At 39.7% G+C, this 21,095-nt stretch overlaps 1 protein-coding gene across 1 annotated transcript; it reads left to right on the forward strand.

Moving 5' to 3' along the window:
* The first annotated feature begins 559 nt into the window (after window positions 1-559).
* On the forward strand, window positions 560-14,260 carry LOC133537871 (pituitary tumor-transforming gene 1 protein-interacting protein-like). The gene is made up of 7 exons (XM_061878972.1): window positions 560-727; window positions 3,098-3,156; window positions 6,563-6,671; window positions 9,151-9,256; window positions 9,463-9,534; window positions 13,422-13,468; window positions 13,615-14,260. Exons 1-7 carry the CDS (start codon window positions 604-606, stop codon window positions 13,659-13,661), a joined length of 564 nt encoding a protein of 187 aa, XP_061734956.1. The 5' UTR covers window positions 560-603; the 3' UTR covers window positions 13,662-14,260.
* Window positions 14,261-21,095: the final 6,835 nt, after the last annotated feature.

The raw sequence follows: 21,095 nt of genomic DNA on the forward strand, positions 1-21,095 counted from the left end.
TTTTCTTGATTGTTTGTAAATGTTGTCGTTTATAAAATAAAAAATAAACAAAATGTCAAAAAAATAAATAAAAGAAAATGCATGGATGGATGGATTTTTGACGATACGCGGATGTGGTGCTTTGATGACGTCACCCCCGCCCTTCCTGCCCGAAACGGCATAAACAGTACAGTTGACTCAATGATTATTTTATTAGTTTTTGTATTTGTTTTTATATTTATTTTGATTATTATTATTCGTTGATTAATTGTAAATGATGCAGTTTATAAAATAAAAAAAAAGTTGAAAAAATAAAAATAATAAAGACTTTTGACGGTACGCGGGTGTGGCGCGTTGATGACGTCACCTGGCCCTCGTGCCTGAAACGGCATCAACAGTTCAGTTGACTCGATAATTGTTTTATTAAAAATTGTATTATTTGTTTTACTTATTTTGATTATTATTTATTGATTGTTTGTAAATGTTGCAGTTTATAAAATAAAATAAAGTCAAAAGAAAAAGAGTAATAATAAAGACTTTTGACGATACGCGGAGTTGGCGCTTTGATGACGTCAGGTCGGTGCTCGATGACGTCACCCCGCCTTCAACAGTTGAGTTGACTCGATGATGACTTTATTCCGTCTCTGCTCCACTTCGACAATGTTTGCCTTCCTCAGCGTCTTACTTTTCTTCTCCCTCCGCCTGGTCGTCACCGAGGCGCAGACTTCGACGCCTTCTGCCGCTCCGAGTGAGTGTTTTTGTTTGTTTTGGAGCTAGTTTGTGCCGTGTTTGTGTGCGTCACGTGACATGCTAAACGCCTTATTTATTTTTCAAATCGGTGCTAGCGTGTTAGCTTCCTTAAAAGTTCCAGCGTTGATAACGACTATTTTTTTTATTTTTTTTTTAGAAATAAAAATGTTTTATTAGATGTGTCACGAGTTTCACGTACTATAAAGAACGTACAACCAAAGTGGGCTTTGTACTTGTCGCCAGGAATGACGCAAAGTAAATCGTGTTAAAGCGTTTGTGGAAACTATTTTTTTTTAAATGAGTGTTTTTACTTTTTGACAGTTTCTTTTAAACTGCGTAAAAGTTCCATATTTGTGTGGAATATGATGTTCTGCCCAGCCCCAATTATCCTCCCATGACTCTTTTAATCATATGACCCAGTTACAAACTGCTGGACAAAACATTCCTAACTGACTGAACTCTTTGTGGGGTTTTTTGTGAACATTTGTCATTATACGTCACATTTTTCCTTTATAATAGCATGTGGGTGCTAAAAAATGGCATCACTGAAGGTAAATGCCAATAAGAGGAACTAAACCATATATCACAGCACAATATAGCAAACCCTAAGGCAAATGCCATGTAAATGATACAAACCCTGTTTCCATATGAGTTGGGAAATTGTGTTACATGTAAATATAAAGGGAATACGATGATTTGCAAATCATTTTCAACCCACATTCAATGAATGCACTACAAAGACAAAATATTTGATGTTCAAACTCATATTTTTTTTTGCAAATAATTATTAACTTAGAATTTCATGGCTGCAACACGTGCCAAAGTAGTTGGGAAAGGGCATGTTCACCACTGTGTTATATCACCTTTTTTTTTTAACAACACTCAATAAACGTTTGGGAACTGAGGAAAGTAATTGTTGACGTTTTGGAAGTGGAATTTTTTCCCATTCTTGTTTTATGTAGAGCTTAATTCATTCAACAGTCCGGAATCTCCGCTGTTGTATTTTATGCTTCATAATGCGCCACACATTTTCAATGGGAGACAGGTCTGGACTGCAGGCGGGCCAGGAAAGTACCCGCACTCTTTTACTACGAAGCCACGCTGTTGTAACACGTGGCTTGGCATTGTCTTGCTAAAATAAACAGGGGCGTCCATGATATCGTTGCTTGGATGACAACATATGTTACTCCAAAACCTGTATGGACCATTCAGCATTAATGGTGCCTTCACAGATGTGTAATCTACCCATGCCTTGGGCACTAATACACCTCCATACCATCACAGATGCTGACTTTCGAACATCGCGCCTATAAGAATCCGGATGGTTATTTTCCTCTTTGTTCCGGAGGACACCCCGTCCACAGTTTCCAAATATAATTTGAAATGTAGACTCGTCCCACCACAGAACACATTTCCACTTTGCATCAGTCCATCATAGATGATCTCGGGCCCAGCGAAGCCGGGGGTGTTCCTGGGTATTGTTGATGAATGGGTTTTGCTTTGCATAGTAGAGTTTTAATATGCACTTACAGATGTAGCGACCAACTGTAGTTACTGACAGTGGTTTTATGAAGTGTTCCTGAGCCCATGTGGTGATATCCTTTACACACTGATGTCGGTTTTTGATGCAGTACCGCCTGAGGGATCAAAGGTCCGTAATATCATCGCATACGTGCAGGGATTTCTACAGATTCTCTGAATCTTTTGATGATTTTACGGACCGTAGATGGTAAAATCCCTAAATTCCTTGCAATAGCTCGTTGAGAAATGTTGTTCTAAAACTGTTCGACAATTTGCTTACAAATTGGTGACCCTCACCCCATCCTTGTTTGTGAATTACTTAGCATTTCATGGAAGCTGCTTTTATTACCCAATCATGGCACCCACCTGTTCCCAACTAGCCTGCACACCTGTGGGATGTTCCACATAAGTGTTTGATGAGCATTCCTCAACTTTATCAGTATTTATTGCCACCTTTCCCAATTTCCTTGTCACGTGTTGCTGGCATCAAATTCTAAAGTTAATGATTATTTGCAAACAAAAAAATGTTTATGAGTTTGAACATCAAATATGTTGTCTTTGTAGCATATTCAACTGAATATGGCTTGAAAATGATTTGCAAATCATTGTATTCTGTTTATATTTACATCTAACACAATTTCCCAACTCATATGGAAACGGGGTTTGTAAATGCCAATAAGAGGAACTAAACTATGTCGTTTTGGCTTGTGCAGCCCTTTTTGAGACACTAGTGATTTAGGGCTATATAAGTAAACATTGATTGATTAAGTAAACATTGATTGATTGATTGATTGATTAAAGAAAGCTTTACTCTTGTTTTCAACCTGTGCCACTCCCATGTTTTCAGTTGCATCTTGTGCCGCCAAGTCCAACACCAGCTGTGAAGAATGTCTGCAGAATGTCAATGTAAGTCTCCCAATATGCCGTACTGTACACAGCAACAATTGTTTATTATTCTATATATTAGGAAAATATGTTTGTGGTGGTGGGTTTCGTGTAAATGGGTTAAATGATAAATGGGTTGTACTTGTATAGCGCTTTTCTACCTTCAAGGTACTCAAAGCGCTTTGACACTACTTCCACATTTACCCATTCACACACACATTCACACACTGATGGAGGGAGCTGCCATGCGAGGCGCTAACCAGCACCCATCAGGAGCAAGGGTGAAGTGTCTTGCTCAGGACACAACGGACGTGACGAGGTTGGTACTAGGTGGGGATTGAACCAGGTTGCGCACGGTCACTCTACCACTGCACCACGCCGTCCCATGTAATGTGCATATTGTTTGAAATGTTCTTTAGAAATACATTTTGATTTGATGTAACTGTAATGGGGCAAATAATCATTAACTTTAGAATTTGATGCCAGCAACACGTGACAAAGAAGTTGGGAAAGGTGGCAATAAATACTGATAAAGTTGAGGAATGCTCATCAAACACTTATTTGGAACATCCCACAGGTGTGCAGGCTAATTGGGAACAGGTGGGTGCCGTGATTGGGTATAAAAACAGCTTCCCAAAAAATGCTCAGTCTTTCACAAGAAAGGATGGGGCGAGGTACACCCCTTTGTCCACAACTGCGTGAGCAAATAGTCAAACAGTTTAAGAACAACGTTTCTCAAAGTGCTATTGCAAGAAATTTAGGGATTTCAACATCTACGGTCCATAATATCATCAAAAGGTTCAAATAGTCTGGAGAAATGACTCCACGTAAGCAGCATGGCCGGAAACCAACATTGAATGACCATGACCTTCAATCCCTCAGACGGCAGTGTATCAAAAACCGACATCAATATCTAAAGGATATCACCACATGGGCTCAGGAACACTTCAGAAAACCACTGTCACTAAATACATTTGTAAGTGCATGTTAAAGCTCTACTATGCAAAGCAAAAGCCATTTATCAAAAACATTCAGAAACGCCGCCGGCTTCCCTGGGCCCGAGATCATCCAAGATGGACTGATGCAAAGTGGAAAAGTGTTCTGTGGTCTGACGATTCCGCATTTCAAATTGTTTTTGGAAACATTTGACATCGTGTCATCCGGACCAAAGGGGAAGCGAACTATCCAGACTGTTATCGACGCAAAGTGTAAAAGGCAGCATCTGTGATGGTATGGGGGTGCATTAGTGCCCAAGGCATGGGTAACTTACACATCTGTGAAGGCACCATTAATGCTGAAAGGTACATACAGGTTTTGGAACAACATATGCTGCCATCTAAGCGCCGTCTTTTTCATGGACGCCCCTGCTTATTTCAGCAAGACAATGCCAAGCCACATTCACCACATGTTACAACAGTGTGGCTTCGTAAAAAAACGAGTGTGGGTACTTTCCTGGCCCGCCTGCAGTCCAGACCTGTCTCCCATCGAAAATGTGTGGCGCATTATGAAGCGTAAAATACGACAGCTGAGACCCCGGACTGTTGAACGACTAAAGCTCTACATAAAACCCATCCATCCATTTTCTATCGCTTATTCCCTTTGGGGTCGCGGGGGGCGCTGGTGCCTATCTCAGCTACAATCGGGCGGAAGGCGGTGTACACCCTGGACAAGTCGCCACCTCATCGCAGGCTCTACATAAAACAAGAATGGGAAAGAATTCCACTTTCAAAGCTTCAACAATTAGTTTCCTCAGTTCCCAAACGTTTATTGAATGTTGTTAAAAGAAAAGGTGATGTAACACAGTGGTGAACATGCCCTTTCCCAACTACTTTGGCACGTGTTGCAGCCATGAAATTCGAAGTTAATTATTATTTGCAAAAAAAAATAACGTTTATGAGTTTGAACATCAAATATCTTGTATATGTAGTTCATTTAATTGTACATGGGTTGATAAGGATTTGCAAATCATTGTATTCTGTTTATATTTACATCTAACACAATTTCCCAACTCATTTGGAAACGGGGTTTGTTTATATGTACGTAATTATATATATTTATTTAGTTGTATTTACTTTTAGAATAAAACTTTTTGGGATGTTGACATGTGGCATAAGCGCAAAGATGGCCAAAAAATATATATTTTTAATATTGATTTTTAAATGTATTTTCATACTTTTTTAAAAAAATAAAACAAATTTAGAATCAGAATAAAAAATAATGAAAAAAATCGGGGTTTTTTTTCAACCTCAGTATTATTTAGGGGTCTATGTGGTGTTAAAAGGGCTGTTTGCATTTATATGTATGTATGTGTATATATATATATATATATACATACATATATGTTTATATTTATATATATATATATACATACATACATATATGTTTATATTTATATATATATATATACATACATACATATATGTTTATATATATATATATATATATATATATATACATGCATACATATATATATATATATATACATATATATATATATATGTATACACACACACACTCGCAATATAGTTACGATGCACCACCTATTGTACGAGGGTGTAACGCATGCTACATTCACACACACTCCCAATGCATTTGCAAAAGTGCAATATATTTATCTGTACAGTAATCTATATATTTATATCTGCACCTATTGCTTTTTTATCCTGCACTACCATGAGCTAATGCAACATTTTGTTCTTATCTATACTGTAAAGTTCAAATTTGAATGATAAATATGTCTAATGTTGTCGCAGCGTTTATAATTGATCCTTATGTTCACTACTTTTGTTTTACCTCTCTTTTTGAAATGGAGCTGTTCTGTGCTTTTTATGTTGTGATTATGTATGGGTTGTGGCGCGTCTTCATGTTGTCATATTCTATGTATGTGTCTTGAGTTAAGCAGTTAGCACTTGGAGTAGCTGTCAGACTCGTCAATAAAACAGCTTGTTAAGACAACTGGATCCCTTCTTTTATTGGTACATTGACACTAGACTATACTTTAGTTTTTGCTAGTTTCAACAGCATATAACGGTACGTCTGTACATGTTGAATGGGGAGAGACAGCAGCAAGACAATCGCTTCGTTCCGAGACTATTCAATTTAGTCCCTGCTCCACCACAAAGTATAGCTGACATCAAAGACATGCACAGTAAGGATCAACCGGAATTTCGGAGGAAGTGTTTTCATGCGCTACAATCCAAATGACTATTATCATAAACAATCTGCCTCGATTGGAATAACATTGTTGATCCGAACGTGTGTGATCGAGTCAGAATATTCATGTTTACATTAAGCATTAAGCATTTTTATTCCGGTTGGGCTTTTAATTAGATAAAATATATCCATGTGCACATAGCTATTATTGTGAGATACTGTAATATGTGTGGATTTTTGCAAATATCTCGAATATGTGTTTTTTTTGTTGCAGTGTTTGTGGTGTTTACCAACCAAGCAATGTGTGGACTACCCAGTGAAGAGCGTGCTGCCTCCAAGTAGTGTGTGTCCACTCAAGGAAGCACGATGGGGTTTATGTTGGGGTAAGTACAGTAACGTCAAATAAAAGTTTATACATGACATAATGTACTTTTACATGTGTTAACTCATAGCATTACTTTTAGCCTCAAAAAACAAAGATTTAAACATTCACCGTTTCCAAATTCCACATTTTTTTGTGACTTTAGAAGCATTTTTTCCCCCCAAGAATTAGAACACACCTCCAAGTCCGCCAGAGAGATGTCCACTAGAGATGTCCGATAATATCGGACTGCTGATATTGGCTTTAAAATGTAATATCGGAAATTATCGGTATAGGTTTCATCATTATCGGTTTCAAAAAGTAAAATGTATGACTTTTTAAAACGCCGCTGTGTACACGGACATAGGGAGAGGTACAGAGCGCTAATAAGCCTTAAAGGCACTTCCTTTGTGTGCCGGCCCAATCACATAATGTCTACAGCTTTTCACAGACACAAGTGAATACATTGCATACTTGGTCAACAGCCATACAGGTCACACTGAGGGTGGCCGTATAAACAACTTTAACACTGGTACAAATATGCGCCACACTGTGAACCCACACCAAACAAGAATGAATTTGATTGATTGATTGAAACATTTATTAGTAGATTGCACAGTACATAATCCGTACAATTGACCACTAAATGGTTACACCCGAATAAGTTTTTCAACTTGTTTAATTCGGGATCCACGTTAATCAATTCATGGTAACATGTGACAAACACATTTTGGGAGAACATCCGCACCGTAACTACATAAACACAACAGAACAAACACCCAGAAACCCTTGCAGCAGTAACTCTTCCAGGACGCTACAATATACCCCCCCACTTAAACCTCCCCATGCTCTCTCAGGGAGAGCATGTCCCAAATTCCAAGCTGCTGTTTGAGGCATGTTAAAAAAAAATAATGCACTTTGTGACTTCAATAATAAATATGGCAGTGCCATGTTGGCATTTTTGTCCATAACTTGTTTTAATTTATTTTGGAAAACCTTGTTACATTGTTTAATGCATCCAACGGGGCATCACAACAAAATTAGGCATAATATTGTGTTAATTCCACGACTGTATATATCGGTATCAGTTGATATCAGTATCGGTAATTAAGAGTTGGACAATATCGGATATTGGTAAAAAAGCTATTATCGGACGTCTCTAATGTCCACACAATGTTGCAGAGACATGTCTGCCGAGACCGAAGAGCTATTCAACCGGTAGCCCGGGAAGGACACCAAAGTTCAGTTCAAAACTTGGTAGACACATTTTTCGTAGCAAATTCCTAAAAAGACAAGACTGTTCCTGTTTTTTAAAGGAACTTGTACCACTGTAAACACTTTGGCAGATCCTTGTATTGATATTTTAAACTTGCTAGCAAACATAGAAGACTGGGGGCGATCTTCAGGGCACCCCCCCTTTCGGTCCTCTCATTTATTGCAGTAACAAATTGTTTCCGTAATGTGATTTTTGTAACTAAGATATTGCTGTAATTTATTTCAGATGCAGTCAGTCGTCATTTGTTCACCTTTTTTAGTAGTGTTCCATTTTATGTCCTCTTTTTAATTTTTTTAATAAAATTTTTTTGGGGGGGGATCATATAACTTGTTTTCAGTTGACTGTCAATTTTACAGAAGAAATCATACATTTACTAAATTCTGTAAAAGTGTGTTTAAAAAAAAAAAGGTTTTACAACATTTTACGGTAAATGGAAAAACTGTACCACGGTTTTTTGGGGGGGGTTTACGGAAAAAGCTGGCAGCTTAGTTGCCAGAATTTTTGTGTTAAATCTACATTGGTTTTTACGACATTATACCTTTAAAGCACATGTTACAACAGCGTGGCTTCGTAAAAAAAGAGCGCGGGTACTTTCCTGGCCCGCCTGCACTCGAGATCTGTCTCCCATCGAAAATGTGTGGCGCATTATGAAGCGTAAAATACGACAGCGGAGACCCCGGACTGTTGAACGACTGAAGCTCTACATAAAACAAGAATGGGAAATAATTCAACAATTAGTTTACACAGTTCCTCAGAAAAGGGGGTGTAACACAGTGGTGAACATGCCCTTTCCCAACTACTTTGGCGCGTGTTGCAGCCATGAAATTGTAAGTTAATTATTATTCGCAAAAAAAATAAAGTTTGAACATCAAATATATTTTCTTTGTTGTTCATTCAACTGAATATGGGTTGAAAAGGATTTGCAAATCATTGTATTCTGTTTATATTTACATCCAACACAATTTCCCAACTCATATGGAAATGGGGTTTGTACATTTTACTGTCTTTTTGTCATCATTTGAACTTGAGTTCAGTTCAAAAACTTGTAAGGCATTCACATTTTGGTAGCAAATTCTTCAAAACCACTTACATGTTGTTATATATTAATTATATTTATTACTTTAACATCTTCTGAATACATTATACTTCTTAACTCTTAAGGTTGCTCAGCCAAGTCACACGCAAGGGTTTACACACTTTTGATTCAGTTTCCTTTGACTTGCAGTCAACTTCCAGATTTTGATCATCACGCTGTCCGTGATTGCTGGCGTCCTCCTCATCGCCTTGTTGGCGTGCTGCATGTGTTGCTGCTGCAGGCGGCGAAGAACCAGGTGAGCGTGGAGTCACATGACTGTCTGGTAGTGGGAGGGGGCGAAGAGGAGGCAGAGCAGGGAACACAATAGCTGATTTTTGTTCCAGGCTGATACGGATGTCTCCAAAGCACTACAGCAATTTCACTGCGGCTTCGCTTGCCTTGCTGTTTTTTGTTTATTTTCACGGCCTCCACACATAAACAAGTCTTTTTGTTGTGTTTTAGAAACGACGACGACGATGATGATATTAGACAAGCGCAACAAACCCATGCAAGGAACTCCCGTCAAAAAGAAAGGTAAACCGTATTAGTGTTACCTTTTTAATGATTTATACACTATATTGCCAAAAGTATTTGGCCACCCATCCAAATGATCAGAATCAGGTGTACTAATCACTTGGCCCGGCCACAGGTGTATAAAACCAAGCACTTAGGCATGGAGACTGTTTCTACAAACATTTGTGAAAGAATGGGCCGCTCTCAGTGATTTCCAGCGTGGAACTGTCAACAAATCCAGTCGTGAAATTTCCTGGTACCTAAATAATACCACTGTTTGCTTTATTATAAGAAAACAGAAGAGTTTGGGAACAACAGCAACTCAGCTACCAAGTGGTAGGCCACAGAGAGGGGTCAGCAGATGCTGAAGCGCATAGTGCAAAGAGATCGCCGACTTTCTGCACAGGCAGTTGGTGTGGAGCTCCAAACTTCATGTGACAATTTCAATTAGCCCACGTACAGTACGCAGAGAGAGATAGATAGACAGATAGTACTTTATTGATTCCTTCAGGAAAATTAAAATTCCAGCAGCAATGGACAACCGATAGTTGAGATCAATTTAAATTAAAGTAAAAAGTAAATAATGGGGGTTTAAATGGAAACAAAATAGAGAAATATTACAGTAAGAATAAAAAATAAAAAGCAACAATGGAAATAAAAATATAACAGTAAAATAAGAATATAACAAGACAAAGTGGGCAGTAGTGACCATGTTATGAAAACGTTTTGCATCCCCTGTCATCCTAGTACCCCTCGCCCCCCAGAGAGGAGTTGTACAGTCTAATGGCGTGTGGGACAAAGGAGTTCTTGAGTCTATTAGTCCTGCACTTGGGATGAAGCAGTCTAGAACTGAACAGGCTCCTCTGGCTACTGATAACGCGGCATAGCTCGGTTGGTAGAGTGGCCGTGCCAGCAACTCAAAGGGTTGCAGGTTCGATTCCCGCTTCCGCCATCCTAGTCACTGCCGTTGTGTCCTTGGGCAAGACACTTTACCCACCTGCTCCCAGTGCCACCCACACTGCTTTAAATGTAACTTAGATATTGGGTTTCACTATGTAAAGCGCTTTGAGTCACTAGAGAAAAGCGCTATATAGATATAATTCACTTCACTTCACTATGCAGAGGGTGACTGGCATCATCCAGGATGCTCACTAGTTTGTCCACAGTCCTCTTCTTTGCCACCGTCACCAGTGTGTCCAGTTTCATTCCCATTGTAGAACCGGCCCGCCTGATCAGTTTCCTGATCAGAGAGCTTCATGGAATGGGTTTTCATGGCCAATCAGCTGCATCTAAGCCAGGCCTGGGCAATTATTTTGACCAGGGGGCCACATTTAGAGAAAAACATTTTTCTGGGGGCCAGTATATCTATTTTTAGGGACACTTATACAAAACCTCACAATAATTTCTGATTGAATGCTAAAACCGTTATGACAGACCACCTTAAAAAATGTAAATGAAGTTTAAATTTTTCCATGAAGGATAAAACACTGAATATTGACAACATTTGAATGTCACACCCCCTTTCGATCGACATATTTTACAATCAAGTGAAACGCAACAAAAATGCAGCAAACAGTGAAATATGAAGGCGAAGGGTACAAAATAAACCCACCTTCCATCTGATGTATCTGATATATCACTAAGCTTTAGAACTTTGTTGTGAAAAGCTCCTTCCGCGTCTGTGGAAACGCTTCCCGCCCGCACTGCTTGGTGCCTCCTCTGAGCTACTGTGACGTAGATTACTATAGTAACTAATTAGATTACCATAGTAACTGGTATTTCATCCATAAGCGCAGATTTCAACCATGGAAATACTTTGTATAGTTCAAAACTTACAGTCATTAGAAAACATGACTGCACATCATAAGGGCAACCATACTTTCCATCTTAAAGATCTAAAAAAAAATATTCGGTAATGTCCGGCGGACCAGATTGAAAAGCTTAACGGGTCGCATGTGGCCCCCGGGCCTTAATTTGCCAAGGTCTGATCTAAGCCATACATCACCAAGTCCAATGTAAAAGCATGGGATGCAGTACGTCGCCACTGGACTTTAGAGCAGTGGAGACGCCTTCTCTGGAGTGATGAATCACGCTTTTTCATCTGGCAATCTGATGGATGAGTCTGGGTTTGGAGGTTGCCAGGAGAACGCTACATTTCGGACTGCATTGTGCAGATTGTGAAATTTGGTGGAGGAGGAATCATGGTGTGGGGTTGTTTTTCCAGGAGTTGGGCTTGGCCCCTTAGTTCCAGTTAAAGGAATGCTCCAGGATACCAAAACTTTTTGGACAATTCCACGCTCCCACCCTTGTGGGAACAGTTTGGAACTGGCACCTTCCTCTTCCAACATGACTGTGCACCAGTGCACAAAGCAAGGTCCATAAAGACATGGATGACAGAGTCTGGTGTGGATGAACTTGACTGGCCTGCACAGAGTCCTGACCTGAACCCGATAGAACAGGGGTCACCAACCTTTTGATTTCTCACAATAAATATATATAGAAACAGATAAATATCCCAAAAAAAAAGGTATTTCCATCTGTCATTCCGTCGTACATTTTATTTCCTTCTACGGAAGGTTTTTTGTAAAGAATAAGATGATGAAAAAAACACTTAGTTGAACGGTTTAAAAGAGGAGAAAACATGAAAAAAATGAAAATTTAACATAGTTTATCTTCAATTTCGACTCTTTAAAATTCAACGGAAAAGAAGAAGAGAAAAACTAGCTAATTCGAATATTTTTGAAAAAAAAAAAAAAAATTATGGAACATCATTAGTAATTTTTCCTGATTAAGATGAATTTTAAAATTTTGATGACATGTTTTAAATAGGTTAAAATCCAATCCGCACTTTGTTAGAATATATAACAAATTGGACGAAGCTAAACTTCTAAAAAAGACGAATCATTATTTCTTCTAGATTTTCCAGAACAAAAATTTTAAAAGAAATTCAAAAGACTTTGAAATAAGATTTAAATTTGATTCTACAAGTTTTCTAGATTTGCCATAATAATTTTTTTGAATTTTAATCATAATAAGTTTGAAGAAATATTTCACAAACATTCTTCGTTGAAAAAACAGAAGCTAAAAAATGAAGAATTAAATTAAAATGTATGTATTATTCTTTACAATAAAAAAAAAATACTTGAACATTGATTTAAATTGTCAAGGAAGTAGAGGAAGGAATTTAAAAGGTAAAAAGGTATGTGTTTAAAAATCCTAAAATAATTTTTACGGTTGTAGTTTTTTCTCTAAAATTGTCTTTCTGAAAGTTGTAAGAAACAAAGTAAAAAAATAAATGAATTTATTTAAACAAGTGAAGACCAAGTCTTTAAAATATTTTCTTGGATTTTCAAATTCTATTTGAGTTTTGTCTCTCTTAGAATTAAAAAATGTCGAGTAAAGCGAGAGCAGCTTGCTAGTAAATAAATAACATTTAAAAAATAGAGGCAGCTCACTGGTAAGTGCTGCTATTTGAGCTATTTTTAGAACAAGCCAGCGGGCGACTCGTCTGGTCCTTACGGGTGACCTGGTGCCCGCGGGCACTGCATTGGTGACCCCTGCGATAGAACGTCTTTGGGATGAATTAGAACAGAGACTGAGAGCCAGGCCTTCTCCACCAAGATCAGCATGTGACCTCACCAAGGCGCTTTTGGAAGAATGGTGGGAAATTCCTATAAACACACACCGCAACCTTGAGGACAGCCTTGCCAGAAGAGCTGAAGCTGTAATAGCTGCAAAAAAGGTGGATCGACATCATAATGAACCACATGGGTTAGGAATGGGATGGCACTTCAAGTTCATATGTGAGTCAAGGCAGGTGGCCAAATACTTTTGGCAATATAGTGTATCTTTTGAAAGCACACTTCGCAAGAGTTTGACCTGTTTTCTCACACTTTTTGCTTATTCAGAAGAATGGAAATGCAGCTGAGACATGATAAGATAAGGCAGAAATATGGTGAGCCACTATTTTACCGTATTTTTACAAAAAAAATGCAAGGGTAACAGAAACAAAGAGCCCTGTGCTGCTATCTACTGGTGTGAACTCGCTACTACATGCATATGAATAGATTGAATTTGACCTTTTTTTTCCCCTCTCTACAGGTCTTACAAAGGATAATCCCTACTCACGCATTGACGACAAGAAATAAGTACTGTGATTTTTCATAAAGTGGCCGTTTACACAACTGCAGAAAGTAGCAAGCATCTATTTATTGGAGGGCGGGCGTTTGATCAAGTGGATGACTGCAAATTTAATTGTGTCTACAATAATGGAGGCCACTTTTTGAGAATGTACCGTCATAGCTCTGACTGGTCCAAATGTTGCCATAATAGCAAGTACATTCCTGTGTACATGTAAGCTAAATTGTGAGCTTTAAATTCTATTTTACAGTGTTTGCCAAAAAAAGTCAGTAAAATGTTACTTGACTGCGTGCAGTATTTGCGCTCCTCTACAATGTATATATTTTACATTCGTTGATTGCTTTAAAGTGTTACTAACTTGTACTTTACCACACTCCACAACTAATGCAATATTTCCACCTTGCTCATGTTTACGCAGCATTTTACTAACGAGGTCGTTTGCAGCACGTCAGTACGACGGTACACAAATGTAATGTGTTTTGCAAAATGATTGCAATTCCGCAACTAAATGTTTTTAAATGTTTGAAACATTGAAATTGTTTACGATGTTGGTCCAACGCATTTTGTAATTGCTCATGTTAAAATATTAAATGATCCAAAAATGTGATATGCTTAGTTTTTTTTTTTTGCATGATGATGGCTGATTGTACATAACAGTAGGATCTTTGACTGTTTGGTGCAGGTACAGCAGTATGTTTTTGAAACATGACTCATGTTACCTTTTTAACTGGTATTGTTAAACTCTTTTAAAAACAGCAAGGTAAAAAGGTACATACACTTTTAAAGAACATCATGTCATGGTTGTCTTGAGTTTCCAATCATTTCTATAACTATTTTTTTGTGATAGTGATTGGAGCTCATACTTGTTGACAGCACAAAGAAAGATTGGCAACTAGGAAAGACAAAGGTAAAGCACACATTGAGAATGATGTCATGCATCCCATGCCAGTATTTGGCCTTGTCTCCTGATTCCTACCCCAAATCATCTTAAGTTAAAGTTAAAGTACCAATGATTGTCACACACACACACTAGGTGTGGTGAAATTTGTCCTCTCCATTTGACCCGTCCCCTTGATCACCCCCAGGGAAGTGAGGGGAGCAGTGGGCAGCAGTGGTGCCGCGCCCGGGAATCATTGATGGTGATTTAACCCCAAATTCCAACCCTTGATGCTGAGTGCCAAGCAGGGAGGTAATGAGTCCCACTTTTTTACAGTCTTTGGTATGACTCGGCCGGGGTTTGAACTCACAACCTACCGATCTCAGGGCGGACACTCTAACCCAGGGGTCGGGAACCTTTTTGGCTGAGAGAGCCAAAAAGACAAATATTTTAAAATGTACACATTAAAAGCGTTACTAAAACGGCCTTCTTTCATCTCCGTAATATCGCTAAAATTCGCTCCATTCTGTCCACTAAAGACGCTGAGATCATTATCCATGCGTTTGTTACGTCTCGCCTCGACTACTGTAACGTATTATTTTCGGGTCTCCCCATGTCTAGCATTAAAAGATTACAGTTGGTACAAAATGTGGCTGCTAGACTTTTAACAAGAACAAGAAAGTTTGATCACATTACGCCTGTACTGTATATACCTTTATATACATATATACATACATATATACCTATACTGTATATACCTTTATATACATATATACATACATATATACCTATACTGTATATACCTTTATATACATATATACATACATATATACCTATACTGTATATACCTTTATATACATATATACATACATATATACCTATACTGTATATACCTTTATATACATATATACATACATATATACCTATACTGGCTCACCTGCACTGGCTTCCTGTGCACTTAAGATGTGACTTTAAGGTTTTACTACTTACGTATAAAATACTACACGGTCTAGCTCCATCCTATCTTGCCGATTGTATTGTACCATATGTCCCGGCAAGAAATCTGCCTTCAAAAGACTCCGGCTTATTAGTGATTCCCAAAGCCCAAAAAAAGTCTGCGGGCTATAGAGCGTTTTCATTTCGGGCTCCAGTACTCTGGAATGCCCTCCCGGTAACAGTTCGAGATGCTACCTCAGTAGAAGCATTTAAGTCTCACCTTAAAACTCATTTGTATACTCTAGCCTTTAAATAGACTCCCTTTTTAGACCAGTTGATCTGCCGTTTATTTTCTTTTTCTTCTATGTCCCACTCTCCCTTGTGGAGGGGGTCCGGTCCGATCCGGTGGCCATGTACTGCTTGCCTGTGTATCGGCTGGGGACATCTCTGCGCTGCTGATCCGCCTCCGCTTGGGATGGTTTCCTGCTGGCTCCGCTATGAACGGGACTCTCGCTGCTGTGTTGGATCCGCTTTGGACTGGACTCTCGCGACTGTGTTGGATCCATTGTGGATTGAACTTTCACAGTATCATGTTAGACCCGCTCGACATCCATTGCTTTCCTCCTCTCCAAGGTTCTCATAGTCATTATTGTCACCGACGTCCCACTGGGTGTGAGTTTTCCTTGCCCTTATGTGGGCCTACCGAGGATGTCGTAGTGGTTTGTGCAGCCCTTTGAGACACTAGTGATTTAGGGCTATATAAGTAAACATTGATTAATTGATATTTCCGTAAGAGCCATATAACATTTTTTTAACACTGAACACAACTAAACGCGTGCATTATTGAGTAAGACCAACATTATTAGAATATAATAGGTCTCTTATTCTTTGTAATAACGTTGTTCTGAAGCTAACTGTGGAGGGGGCGTGGCCTGTGGGCCTGCAGTGAACTGGGGTGTGCCAGGACCGGCCTCTAAATCAGCGACAGGTGTGTAGATTGCCCACCTGGGCCTTGTAATCTAATCACCTGTCACTCTGTTATAAGCTCCCTCCATCAATCAATCAATGTTTACTTATATAGCCCTAAATCACTAGTGTCTCAAAGGGCTGCACAAACCACCACGACATCCTCGGTAGGCCCACATAAGGGCAAGGAAAACTCACACCCAGTGTGACGTCGGTGACAATGATGACTATGAGAACCTTGGAGAGGAGGAAAGCAATGGATGTCGAGCGGGTCTAACATGATAAGTGTGTGAATGGGTAAATGTGGAAGTAGTTTCAAAGCGTTTTGAGTACCTTGAAGGTAGAAAAGCGCTATACAAGTACAACCCATTTATTTATTTATTTATAAGCAGCAGCCAGGAGGAGAGACGGGGTTGGGGCTGGAGCCAGAGCTCGAGCGAAAACGAAAGAGAGTAATACAATTGCTGGAAAGCAACTGAGGGACTTAATGAAAAATAAAACAATATTGTAACCCTGAAACAGGCTCTCATGTCGGTGCTTGGTGGTCTGAAGAACCCCCAGGAGGGCAAACCCCACACTAACCAATAACAAATACATAACTTCTTACCATTAACGCAACTTCTTGAACAGGTGCGGTAGAAACGGATGGATGGATTAAAAATGCATGAGAATGTTTTATATTTTGAACATTATTTTTAACACTGTGATTACAAGTGGAATTATTCATTACTTATTGTGTTAAGCAACGTCAGCTCAGATTTATCCGAGAGCCAGATGCAGTCATCAAAAGAGCCACATCTGGCTCCCGAGCCATAGGTTCCCTACCCCTGCTCTAACCACTAGGCCACTAAGTAGTTGGCTAAGCATACAGTGGGTACGGAAAATATTCAGACCCCCTTAAATGTTGTACTCTTTGTTAAATTGCAGCCATGTGCTAAAATCATTTAAGTTCATTTTTTTCCTCATTAATGTACACACAGCACCCCATATTGACAGAAAAACACAGAATTGTAGACATTTTTACAGATTTATTAAAAAAGAAAAAGTGAAATATCACATGGACATAAGTATTCAGACCCTTTGCTCAGTATTGAGTGGGAGCACCCTTTTGAGCTAATACAGCCGTGAGTCTTCTTGGGAATGATGCAACTAGTTTTTCACACCTGGATTTGGGGATCCTCTGCCATTCCTCCTTGCAGATCCTCTCCAGTTCTGTCAGGTTGGATGGTGAACGTTGGTGGACAGCCATTTTGAGGTCTCTCCAGAGATGCTCAATTGGGTTCAAGTCAGGGCTCTGGCTGGGCCATTCTAGAAGAGTCACAGAGTTGTTCCGAAGCCACTCCTTCGTCATTTTAGCTGTGTGCTTAGGGTTATTGTCTTGTTGGAAGGTGAACCGTCGGCCCAGTCTGAGGTCCATAGCACTCTGGAAAAGGTTTTCGTCCAGGATATCTCTGTACTTGGCCGCATTCATCTTTCCTTCAATTGCAAGCGGTCGTCCTGTCTCTGCAGCTGCAAAACACCCCCACAGCATGATGCTGCCACCACCACACTTGACTGTAGGGATGGGGTTGGGCAGGTGATGAGCGGTGCCTGGTTTTCTCCACACATACCGCTTAGAATTAAGGCCAAAAAGTTCTATCTTTGTCTCATCAGACCAGAGAATCTTATTTATCATAGTCTGGGAGTCCTTCATGTGTTCTTTGGCAAATTCTATGCGGGCTTTCATGTGTCTGACTCTGAGGAGAGGCTTCCGTCGGGCCACTCTGCCATAAAGCCCTGACTGGTGGAGGGCTGCAGTGATGGTTGACTTTCTTGAACTTTCTCCCATCTCCTCACTGCATCTCTGGAGTTCAGCCACTGTGATCATTGGGTTCTTCTTTACCTCTCTCACCAAGGCTCTTCTCCCCCGATTGCTCAGTTTGGTTGGACGGCCAGCTCTTGGAAGAGTTCTTGTCATCCCATACGTCTTCCATTTAAGGATTATGGAGGCCACTGTGCTCTTGGGAACTTTAAGTGCAGCAGAAATTATTTTGTTTCCATGGCCAGATCTGTGCCTTGCCTCAATTCTGTCTCTGAGCTCTTCAGGCAGTTCTTTCGACCTCATGATTCTCATCTGCTCTGACATGCACCGTGAGCTGTAAGGTCTTATATAGACAGGTGTGTGGCTTCCTTAATCAAGTCCAATCATTAGAATTAAACACAGCTGGACTCCAATGAAGGTGGTAATTCAACTTAAGAGTAGCCCAACTTAAGAGTGTTTAAAAATGAAAGCTGTCCATGGAATAATTGTTATGCTTTAAATTGCAAGTTAAAATTGGAGTTATAAGCCTCTCCGCCTCTAGCCGGCATGGCAAATGTCAAAGTGAACCTCGTATGATCCGCCCAAAATATCTGGTCTTTATTGTTAGCATTGGCTAATAGCTCGAGATGGACATAACTTTGTTTAATTTGACTTAAGTCATTATTTTGACTTAGTAAGTCATTATTATCCATGCGGACTGGACACTGGCCGAGAGTGGAGTTGGCTCTCTTGGTTGCTTTGTTGGGTCTGCTCCTGTCTCTGGCCATGCTCCCTCCACCCCAGCGGACGATGGCGTGGAACACCACAGAGGCCACCACAGTGGATATGTTTGTTTTACCTTTTATTCATAGATGTATGTATAATTGTCTGGTTGTATCTGCTGCTTTAATGTCCTTTGTCTTATTTGATGTTTCCCTCTTACACACATGTAAGGGATGTGTACTATGGCTACTATGGCTATGAGTTGTTTTTTTCCCTTGGCCTCAGTCTGCACCCCCTCTCCAGGGCCCAGGCTAAGACCGATTTTTTAATTTTATTTTAATCTTCTATTTTTTTCTTCCCCCTCCCCCCTTTGTTTACCTGTATCTCATCTTTTTTGTAAGGGGCGCTGCAAGCCGGCAGACCCGTCAGCGATCCTGTTCTGTCTCCCTGTAATGTTTGTCTGATCTTGAATGGGATTGTGCTGAAAATTTTAATTTTCCTGACGGAATAAATAAAGTACTATCTAATCTAATCTAATCTATTATGTAATTTTGACTTTGTAAATTCGTAAGTCAAAATATTGACTTATTAAGTCATAATAATGACATACTTGGTATCTCGGGTAACTAGGGCTGTATTGTGTATTGTTTTAACTTTACGGAAAAAATATTTGAGATATGCTGTATATAGCATATCGTCATTCAGCATATGGAGCAGAAAACACAACCAAAAAATGTAGGTTTCTTCATGCGACGAAGCCGGCCTACTTCATGAGATGGAGACATAATGGCGACAGTTGAATTTATTATGGTTCTACTGAAAATGTGAGCAAATCTGCTGGGTCAAAAGTATACATACAGCAATGTTAATATTTGCTCACATGTCCCTTGGAAAGTTTCACTGCAATAAGGCGCTTTTGGTAGCCATCCACAAGCTTCTGCTTGAATTTTTGACCACTCTTGACAAAATTGGTGCAGTTCAGCTAAATGTGTTGGTTTTCTGGCGTGGACTTGTTTCTTCAGCATTGTCCACACATTAAAGTCTGAACTTTAGGAAGGCCATTGTGAAACCTTAATTCTAATCTGATCTTTGAGTACCTTGAAGGTAGAAAAGCGCTATACAAGTACAACCCATTTATCTAGCCATTCCTTTACCACTTTTGACATGTGTTTGGGGTCATTGTCCTGTTGGAAGATCCAACCTCCGGGCTGAGGATTTTAGTTTGTCCTGAAGAATTTGGAGGTAATCCTCCTTTTTCATTGTCCCATTTACTCTCTGTAATGCAGCAGTTCCGTTGGCAGCAAAACAGGCCCAAAGCATAATACCACCACCACCATGCTTGACGGTAAGAATGGTGTTCCTGGGATTAAAGGCCTCACCTTTTCTCCTCCAAACATATTGCCGGATATTGTGGCCAAACAGCTCCATTTTTATTTCATTATGACCACAGAACGTTTTCTACCCCATCCCCCAAATTAAATTACATTTTGTACAACACACTGAGTTATATTCTTTAGATAATCACCTTATTAACAAAGTACTTTGTTAAATAAAATAAATACAATCTACAACATTTAAACAAGACTGTTCATACTTTCAGCCTCAATCAACAGAAAGACCGGCAAATGATTCACTTGGTTATGAAGCTAACAAAGTAACATTGAGAATGTATTTAAAACATTGGTCACGCGTAAACTTTATTGGCTTATTCATTTTTTTTTAGCTATAATTAGGGGTTTTGTGCAAATTTTGCATCAATATCAGTGTGTCCCAAACATTTATTTGTGGCGACCGTTCAAAAATATATTTGGACTGTCACAAATAGATCTGGGCTACCTGTTCGCTTGCTCTTAAAGGCGAATGTAGAGGTTGCACTCTAGTGGGTTCTCCTGACCACCACACACTGGCACCAGAGCCCGTTATTGAGGATTCAACAATGTCTTATTGAGTCCACGCTTCAGCAATCTCACTCGACTTTTCAGCCCCAGTCTCTCCTGCTGTTCTGCTCTCGAGCGTGCGTCTCGCTCTGTTCTCCAGCGTGTGTCCCCTTCGCTCCAACTCCAACCACTGTGTCTCAGTCCCAGCTGGGTAATCCAATCACCTGCCAGCTGTGCTTCGAGGCCAGTCCTTACACACCCCGCTCCGCGGCAGGCCCACAGA

The sequence above is a fragment of the Nerophis ophidion genome, linkage group LG19 (genome assembly GCF_033978795.1).
Source record: "Nerophis ophidion isolate RoL-2023_Sa linkage group LG19, RoL_Noph_v1.0, whole genome shotgun sequence".
Lineage (NCBI taxonomy): Eukaryota > Metazoa > Chordata > Actinopteri > Syngnathiformes > Syngnathidae > Nerophis > Nerophis ophidion.